This window comes from Charadrius vociferus, unplaced genomic scaffold, assembly GCF_000708025.1.
Source record: "Charadrius vociferus isolate BGI_N301 unplaced genomic scaffold, ASM70802v2 scaffold225, whole genome shotgun sequence".
Classification (NCBI taxonomy): Eukaryota; Metazoa; Chordata; class Aves; order Charadriiformes; family Charadriidae; genus Charadrius; species Charadrius vociferus.
The window spans coordinates 883,156-893,034 of record NW_009648638.1 but is presented as its reverse complement, the minus strand read 5'-3'; the positions used below and the strand labels follow the sequence as shown (position 1 = coordinate 893,034).

Below are 9,879 nucleotides of genomic sequence, written 5' to 3'. Positions count from 1 at the left end.
ATTTAGCTGGCCTTGGCTGTTATAGCAATAAGTATAAGTAGGAGCCTCTGTGCATATTGTTCCTTGGTATTAACTGTAAATATCAGGTCTTATCACTCTGAAAATGGACACTGTCTGAAAAATACACTGTTAATTTCTGCCAGTTCGGTTAGTTAGAATCAGGTTAGGTGGAAATTAAAATTGCTGAACAGAAAATTGTTCTGTTTTACCTCAAACCAGGACATTTCCTCAGTTAAATTTGGCTTTTGGATTAAACTCTTCTAGGATCAAATAAAAATTTCCTTTGTGTAATTAAAAGAAAACTAGAAATATAATCTGCTTTAAGAAGTTGGGGGAAAAATGTATTTGCAAATCCATCTGACCTGGCAGGTCTGAAGGGAAAGGGCAGCGACAAGAACAGGCTTGCGAGAGTTTCTCAGTCACAGTGTCACGGTGTGGGTATGTTCTCACAGAAGAGTAACGGCATGGTGGTTGGTCAGCTGTTTGTGGTCTGCTTTGCTGTTCCCAGCCTCGCTGTCTCATGTGCAAAAAGAGATTTGGTCTCTACAAAATTTCCTGGGTGTGCTCAACTTGCATGTTTTGCTTGTGTTTGTTAGCAAACCTTCCAAGTGGGAGTGAAAACATGTCAGTCACAGAATTCGCAGTGTTTTTAGCTCTAGTGAAGCCTGTTTTCCTGTGCATATCTCCCGTGTGCTGTAACACTCCTGGTCAGTGCCTCTGCCTGCTGCTGCTGCCCAGTAGCACTCCCACAAGGTTCTCTGAGCTTCTGCAGCATCCCAGGTCCTGCTGTGTCCCTAGCGCGCTTGGGCACACGTGGGTGGAGCGGGACGTCTGCTCCCTGGTTTGCTGCCTTTGCTTTTCAGTGCAGGGAAGGTGTGGACTCTGCCCTGCTTTTCCTTGGGGGACAGATGTGAAACTGTGTCGCTTTTTTCTTGTCAGTTGCTGTTGCTCACAGAACTGGTGGGGCTCTGCTGTATTCGACCTCATGCCCCTCTGACAAACTGGGCAGGAATTTCAGTTAGCGAGGGGACCAATGACAGGCTGTGCCAATGTTTTGATGCAATAGGGTATGAACTGAAGGCTAAAATGACTGAGAAACATAGTGATTGAGAGAAACGACCACATCCGACACGGATTCTAGTCTTCCACTTGGAGCCAAACAACTTTGCACATCCTCCGTTAAAATCACAAAGGCCGTTGGGGGTATGCTGGGGCAATCCCATCCCTGGGGAGGCTGTAGCAGAAGGGCCTTTTATTTAAAGCGTGAGTCAGCATTGTCCAGCTGAAATACCTGCAGTTGTGTCGGCACTATGGGCGAACAGGAATGACCGCTTTGGTGCTGCTGTGAAAGAGTGCAGGTGCACTTGTAGTACATGTGAGATACAGTTTGTGGTTTGGAGTTGGCGTGAGTACTGCCGAGTGGTAGCACTTGTTTCTGGGTAGGGCCGGGCCTGGGACACTGAGAGCGGCTATAACAGTCTTAAAGCATAAACAGTTCTTTAAACATTTATTCCAGTGAATTTTTATAGAATTGAATCTTTATTAAACAAGGGGACTAGATACTTGTTTGCCTCTGTGATTAGCTCATTGGAGGACAAAGCTGTGTATTTAATTTGGAAGCAGAAAAGTCCAGGGTGCGCGACACCATAAGCTGCTTTCATCTGTTCCGAGTACAATATCTTATACTTTGAATGGAAAACTAAGTGTTCAGTGTGGTAATTTTTCACTTTTCAATTGTATGATGCTTTAAAAAAAGGAAACGTAGTAAATGCCAAAATCTTTCTTGTGCTTTATCTCCTCAGGACGAGTTTTTAGATGTGATCTACTGGTTCCGGCAGATCATTGCAGTTATTTTGGGAATCATCTGGGGAGTAGTTCCACTGAAGGGATTCGTGGGAATAGCAGTGTAAGGTTTATTTCCTTTTCTGTCTCATGTACTTTCCCACATTTGGACTTTACTTGGTGTCTGTTTTAAAGTTGTGCTATAAACAATAGGCTGGCCAAACACGGTCTCTGCCTGCCATACGTCTTAAAGTCAGCATTGCATTCCAGACTGTTATTTGTCATGAAACTCGTACGAATCTTACCTTCATCAGCCTCTTTCTCTCTCCTCAGCCTGATTAATGCTTTTAATTTTTTTTTTAATTTAATTTATTGTTATTAAAGGGGGCAGGGGTAGAAGAAGGGAATGAGAGGTTCAATTGACTTGTGAAGTGGCCTGTTCCTGTGTGTGTGAATAGGGGCTATGAGCCTGGTGCCTAGTGCGGCCACCTAAGGAATAAGACCCATAGAGGGGAAGGTGCGGTAGTCATTCTCTTTGAGTCAGGAGCCCTCCTCAGAGAGGAGGTTCTGTTAGCAGACAAGAGGGGCAGCTTGTCTTTGAAAAAGAAAAGGTTTCTTCGAAACACCAAAGACCAGAGGTAACAAGCAGGCAAGGTGGCACCATCGGCAGCGTTCCTGCAGCGCTCCCAGGTTGCTGAAGTTGTTCTTTCAGCCACGGTGTGCAGGTAAGGCAGTGCCTAGAAGGGTACGTACACATCGGATCCCCACCAAGATGTGGGATTCAGGTCACCTCCCAGCAGGTGTCCGAAGGCTGCAGTGAGCGCTTTGATTTAGGAAACAGAAATTTGTTTGGCACTGGCACGTGTCTGAAAGCCTCTGGAGAGACAGCAGAGATGGGAAACAGCCCTGCTCTCTGAACACCAGGTGTGGGAAGATGCGGTGTCTGCTCCGGGGAGTCTCCGTTTGCAAATGTCTCTGCCTAGTCGAGGTCTAATCAAGCTCACAATCTCACAGCTTTTCTTAGGGAAAGTTGGCTCATCATCTTGTCCCTCCTCCTGAGTGTCCTGGCTGTGGCAAGAAAGTGGAGGGAGTAGCAGCAAGTGTCTCTAAGAAAAAAAGAAAAAAAAACTTTGAAGTTTAGGGAAAAGGAGCTGTAAAGCAGTGATGCTCCAACAGGAACTCGATAGCTACATGCAAACAGTTAAATCTAAAGTGCTCCCAGCAACAGATGTGGAGGAGCTGAGTAGCATTGTTCTTACTTAGTCATGCATTAATTCACAAGGCACCATCAGGTACCTAAGCTAATTCCTGTACTAAATGTTAATAAGAAATGAAAGTGATTTGGTGTACAGTGGAAAAACTGAAAGCTTCTAGAACTGTGTGTGTGGTTTCTCTGTGGTATGCAGTCGCACAGCTGCTCACAGCTTGCTGCCAGTCACTGAATTTGTGTGCATGTCTTCCCGTATTGTCCTTCCTACATAGCCTTCTTTACCAGAAATGTACCTGTCGCTTCCCAGGTTGTCCCAGCCCTAAGTTGGGGTGGTGTAAAGCCAAATGTGTGTAAGGACAATCAGGTGGTCACATTTTTTTTCTCTCTGTAGCAACGTAACTGTTGGCACAGACTAGAGAGCACAAAGAGTCATCTCAAATTGAACCCCAGTGCTATGGCTCTGAGGGCATTATCGAGTCTTCTCTGGCTCCTATCTCTAAGTCACTGCATTTGGTCATGGGATGCTAACAGGGATCTAACCCTGAACATAGAGTTTTCCTCTTAGCAGCCTCAAAATCAAGTAGCGCACACGAGGAGATTGGATTCTGTGTGGGAGCAGGACTGCTGCTGATCCGCAGGATAGGAAGACTTGCAGGGTTTGCAGATGTGCTGATACTTTCAGCTTTTGAGTACTATCTGTTGAGCCTTACTAGGAGCGGGCTGTGCCTGGGGAGGTGAACTTCATCCAAACCTAGCACGCTATGGCAAGCTGACCTGGAAGTGCTCTTTTAGGCTGCCTGGGAAGCATTACAGGAACAGTGTTCATCTTTGCTTGCTCCCTGCTGCAGATGAAAGATGTTTCACTGCTACACTGCTGTATGACATGTTGGATACCTGCACCCTGTATCGCCAAAGTGACGCTTCCTAATCTCTTTCTTCCAGATTCTGCCTGATTAATGCTGGTGTTCTGTACCTCTACTTCAGTAGCTTCCAGCAGATAGATGAGGAGGAGTATGGCGGGACGTGGGAGCTAACAAAGGAAGGATTCATGACATCTTTTGCACTGTTTCTGGTAACACCTCTTGCTTTCTTTGCATTGATTAGTGAATTGTGTTGGTGCACTTTCTGAGGGAAAAGACCTGAAAGAAAAGCAGGTGGGGTTGTGCGCTGATAGAAGAGGGATGTGGTAACATCATCAAATAAGTGCAGTTGATTGGGAAAGAAGATTCCCAAATCTGATGGCTACTGGCTATGAAATACAGTATTAACACCTGGGATTTCTCTGTAGGAAAGGATGTAGGAACAGGCAGCTATACTTCTACATCTACCACTTAACTTCTGTGTCTTCCCATCCTCTCTCCCAGATACGCTGGAGTTTCATCTAGAGCAAGTTACACCCAAAATGGTGTTTTGGGTGTCTTTGTCTTTTCCCTTACTCCCCTCCCCCAAGTCTGAATGCGCACAGTACTTGATTTGGTCCTGTTTCTAAGTCGCTGGAGGGACAGTGGTGGGATTTTAATGTGGAGAGGCTAGTCACCCCAGAAGGCACGCAATTTGAATGCCACCGTTGGTGGTGTATGGTGATCTCCGAGACCATCTCAAAGCTGGAATTCAGACCCCAGTCCTCTATTGAGAGCAAGGCATGAGGCTTGTTTTCTGTGCCTGAACCCTCTCCAGAGGCATCAAAATAACCTTCACTTCCTTTCCTCTCCACAGGTTGTCTGGATAATCTTCTATACTGCCATCCACTATGATTGACACAGTCTGCAGCTTTTGCCTGTTAAATCAGTCGTCAGAAAATCAAGGAGGTTTTAATAAATCATAGTCTTTAGTGGACTGGTGGGAAGGTGGGGGAAGTCAAGTCAACTTCCTTCTGTACCAGTGGTCTGATTAGCCTGGAAGAGCCCCAACTCTTCTGCTGGAGAAGTCCGTCTCCGTTTTATATATCCGTTAATTGTTGGAACTATTAAAAAGCCATTGGAATTTTTGGAAGTCGTTCAAGACTGTTCAAATTTTGAACTTTCTGTGACTCTAGCCAGTAACTCTATCAAACTCCTGTGTGCTGAAGGTTGAATCTGTTAATTTAATGTATGTATGCCCTTCTGTTTGAAACTGTCATTAAATCTGGACTTGTCTTCCATTGCTGTCCTTTAGACAAAAAGTTTTTAAAAAGCAGTTGTAGGCTGCGTGGGAGAAATACACTGCAGCATCCAGGATATGAGTTGAGTGGCTGTCCTTAGCATGTTTTTCTAGTAATCAGATCTGATTTAATTAAACAGACTGTGTTGTTACGATTTCTAATATTTTTTGTTTTACTTGCAAATCAGTTGACGACCAGAATTTTTAAATTTTTAAGCAACTTTGCTAGAAAGAATTGTGATTCATTTGGTTAACGAAGGTGTAACTTGAGGTGCGTTCAGGAGGCTTAGAAACTGCTGCATTCTGCTAGCCTGATTACTAAGTTGCCAGTGCATACCTCAGAGCTTAGTAGTCTTGAAGGACAGTCATTCTGGGAGATACCCTTTTAAATGTTAAGCATTTAAATTCTATTTTTTTTTTAAGCTCTTGAATTCAACTGCTCCTTATTAATAAATGCAGGAGACTAAGACACAATTGAGGCAGCTATTATCTTAAACGCAGAATTACTAACTTGCAAATCAAGCAAAGTACATAACCTCTGGTTTGTGAGGTGCTTTTTATGAGTTGATCACTTCATAGCTCAGTTCCTCCCTAGTCATGCCCTTCTTGTGCATCAGTGGGGGACTCTCTGCTTTAAGATATTTTTAAGGACGTATCTTTCAGAAATAGTTCTTGGGAAACACGCACAGTCCTTGTTCTCGTCAGAGGACCTTCTAGTCTTGTTGCCATGTGGTCCTTGCTTTTCTAAACAACAGCTCAGGCACCCAAAAAGAGTCCTGACCTAAAGCTGCCTTATAGTGAGGAGCTGATAGTTTTAGCGTGCTCTTGCTGAAAGTCTGCACTGCTTCCTCGCTGATGGAAGTTCAGTGGCCTGCTTCTCACATGTGAGTATGCAAAGCCAGGGATCTAAATCTCTTAAGTGCTGAGCTAGGGTTCCACCTCCATTCTTACCAGGGAAATGTTGTCTGTTCTTGGTGGAAAAAACATACCTGGCTATTTTAGGTCCTTGGGATACCAAGGGAAGAGTGCAATAGCAGACAGCTTCTGCTACTTGTGAGTTGCCAATTTAAATGATCTCAAATAAAGACTTCTATATTTGCTCCTCCCTGTCCCCAAACTTGCTCAGTCTTTTAGCCTGACACTTTCTTTTCCTTTCAGCTGAAAACATTGATTGCATAGCCTGCTAGTTCTATGTCACCCTTTCCTACTGGCATCTGTTTGCATCTTAGCTGCTCACAGCCAACAGTAAAATCATTGTATACTTGAAATGCTCTAATAAATGTCACTTGGATAATCCACTGTGCAGCTTCTGTATCCTCTGGTCTTTGCAGTTTCGCAAAATGGTGGGAGTGTGGGATTCTTTTAAGAGTTTGTTTTTTGGTAAATATCTAAGCCAGTAGCTCTTTGGGATTCTCGGGTCTCGTGCTGCAGGCTTGAGTTCTACGCTTTTAGAAGGGGCCAGAAGCATTTGTAGTGGCAGCAGTAGCTAATGCTTAGCTCCATGCTTTAATGGGTGATTAAGTAGGTTAAGCCAAGTGTTGCCTCTGCATAATCTGTTCTGCTCCTTCAGCGGCTGTCCCTGCCTTGAGACACGCAATCATGGCAGAGCCACTGCTGTGCTGCAGAGTGCCCAAGTCTGGTCCAGAGCAGAGCTTCAAGCAGTGCTGTAAAATGTGCAGAGTGAAAGACTGCAGAGCTGGAGAGTTGCTTACCTGCCCCTTTGCTTTATTCCTTGCTTGTCTGCAGTCCCACCAGCTGAGTTGCTTGGTCTTTGCAGTTCTCTGCAGTTCTAGTGGCTGGAAGCTGAGGCAGAATCTGAGTTGAGGAGGATCCTCTGTTGAGGAGACTTATGACCATGCGGAAGAGACATTGGCCTCTGGATCTCCTCAAGGCTCCTGGTAAATAAGTTAGTGATTGCAGTTGCTCGGCTGCAAGCTTTTAATCTCTTAAGGTTTTCCTTCCTAAGGGGTGCCTCAATGGCTAGAAGCAGGTATCCCCAGTGCTGGTCACCAAGAGAACTAAAGCTATGATGTCTACCCCTAAAGAAATGAGATGATTAATTTTAAGAAGCTCAAGGGGATGTGGCAGCCTGTAGAATGGAGCTGAGCATCTTACAGTGATGAGCACTGTAAAAACAAGGGTATTTTGCAGAGATCTGAGAATGACACAGGGATGGTCTAGCAAACAGCATGAAGCTGAGTTCTAGGAGGAGCAGCTGATGGGAGGAGGGACTGCAGCATGGGGAACAGGGGCTTGGGCAGCACTTCTGTCCTCAGTAGTTTTGATATTGGCACAATGAGCATGCTTGCACTGCAACTCCCCTCTCCTTGCAGGGCAGGTGAATAAACCCATGGGTGGTGGGGGGTCAGTGCTACCATGGAGCAGCAGCAAGGGAGAAAAAGGTCCTTTCCTGCACTGGAGAGCTGAGCTATGGGAGCCACAGCTGCTGGGAATACGGTTCCACCAGGAGCCTGCATCGTTATGGGGTCTGTGTGATGGCGCAGAGAAGCTGTACTGCCCGCAGGCTCTGTGAAGCTCACTGCTAGCTGCAGACCTGGAAGAAAATCACCTGGGCTTTCAGCAAAAAGAAGCCAGTCTCTGGCAGGAAGGAGTGAGATATTCCCTGGCCTCACCTCTTGGGAGGAGAGGGTCAAGTGTGTTCTGGTGTGGAAATCGCAGAGAAATTTCTTGTGGTCTTTCTTGGGCTTCAAGCATAATATCTGTTAAAACTGTAATGGAAGTTATTTTTGGTGTTAAAGGGAAAAACGGTGTGTGCACAAAGATGTGCTAAGAGGTGTTGCAAGGTGGCTGTGCGGCTGGGCATCTTGTGGCCTGGCAACATCAGCTGTCAGACCCCAGCTGGAACAGTTGCTGCCCGCCGCAGGGTCGCTCTGCAGCAGTGACGGCTGAGCATGCAGCACGATGTAAATTTGTTACCTGTGGTTTTGATCCAGCAAGAGAATGTTGCTGATGTCGCTTGTCTTCAACAGTGCTTGGGACGTCCTTAAAGCGAGTGGTGCCTGTTGGGGCTGGGAGCACGCCACTGAGGAGCCTCTGTCCCCTCCGTGGAGGTGTCATCACCTCTGCGTTTCCCTAGCATGATTTCCAAGCTCTCAAGGGCTGTGGTCACAGTTGCTGGGGTTCAGCTGCCCACAGGTGACAGAGCTGGTTGGGTTTGGTTTGTCAGAACCACAGGAGCAGTAGAGGCTGGCTTGGTCTGTGACAAGCACGGTCTCGAAAACCCAAGCAGCGGGACACAGAGCTTTGTCTTTAAGCACTGCTAAGTCAGGCGTGTATCTGACAACTCTGTTTGCTGAGACCTTCTGGGACAGCAGTGTCCCAGCCCACGCTTTCTAGGGTGTTTCATTTCAAGGATGTCTGTTAATACTCATTTCAAGGATGTCTGTTAATACTCCACCAGGCAAACGGGCAGAGATGGATGCAGTATGCAGGAAGCTCCTGGCCTTGGAGGAGCTGCTTTGGTGTGGAAGGGGCCACGTCCAAATGCCAGGGATGGGAAGACTGAAGAGATGTCTGAAAATGGAGCAGGCCAAGACTGGCTTACAAAAGCTGAACTATCTGAACTAAGAGGAGTGTTTAGTTAATAACTGGCAGTGCCCGCTATGCCCTCCAGCTGCTGGAGAGCACTAGCGAAACCTTGCCACTGCCACGGCAAAAGAAGGTTTACATCTCCCTGCGTTAGGGAGCCAGTGGAGCTGCTCACGAAGGGAAGAGCAGGGGACATTAGCTGGCTCCTTGGAAGATGGGAAAGTAGGACACATACCTCTCAGGTGACTTCCCCAGAGCCAAACAGCCCAGCACTCAACACCCTCTGTCTCCCAAAACAACAGATATCCAGGATAGATCAGGGCAGAGGATGGGTTTTTCATACCTGGCATACCAAGCGTGTGTGCCAAGCTGAGCAGGAGAGGCCAGTGTCGTTGTGGGGAGAAGTAATTTGCACAAACCTGAAGCATTTTGCTCAGCCCAGAATGAAACAACTTCTTTCATCTTCCAGTTATTTTACTGGTATTTTTTAGGTCAAGCTCTGAAATAAGTGCAGGGGAAAAAATGAAATGCTTCGGCCAGTTTGATTTCAGAAATGTCCATGCGAACCACGCCTCCCCCACTGTATTTCAATCAAAACTCTTTGCCAAACGGGAGCTGTTGGTGACCGTAGCTCAGGTTTGCCCCAGGCGCGGCTGGTTCTGCGGCCCCAGTTGGGGCTGTGCCTGCACCTGCCTGGCCCTGTGCTGGCCGGCCGCGCTGCCCGGCAGCCTCAGCCCCCCCCGACACCAGTGCCGGCGCCAGCAGCAGCGAGAGCCGCCAGTGCCAGGGCTGAGCCTGGTCAGCTTCACCAGCAAACACCAACCGAAACCTGCTGTGCCGTGGGGAGGACCAGTCTCCAGCTCTCATCTTGTGTGGACACAAGGTGTTTGCGTTGGAAGGCTGAGCTGTCTGTGACACAGAGCCCGCCAGGCTGCGCAGCGGCAGTGTCATGGTGTCTCTCGCTGATGGTGTCCCACTGGGTGCTGGACCCCCCTTTGCCGCCATGGTGATGGGTGAAAGGGTGGCGTGTGAGCCCCCTGCCAGCGGCTGGCTGGGGTAAAGCCAAATCGGTGCACGTCCCTTGGAAAAATTCCCGCCTTCTGGAGACAGGAGGACAGCTCCGCTCCGGCTACCCCGAGGCTCGGCCTGGGAAGCAGACGGCCCTGCTCTGAGGGGGCCCAGGGGTAATCTCCCTCCCC

At 47.4% G+C, this 9,879-nt stretch overlaps 1 protein-coding gene across 1 annotated transcript; it reads left to right on the top strand.

Annotated features, from left to right (window-relative positions):
* The first annotated feature begins 464 nt into the window (after positions 1-464).
* On the top strand, positions 465-5,132 carry LOC104287620 (chromosome unknown open reading frame, human C20orf24). Its single transcript, XM_009886344.1, is given in 4 exon segments — positions 465-474; positions 1,705-1,906; positions 3,935-4,064; positions 4,709-5,132. Coding segments are annotated over 4 exon segments (384 nt in total). The 3' UTR covers positions 4,751-5,132.
* Positions 5,133-9,879: the final 4,747 nt, after the last annotated feature.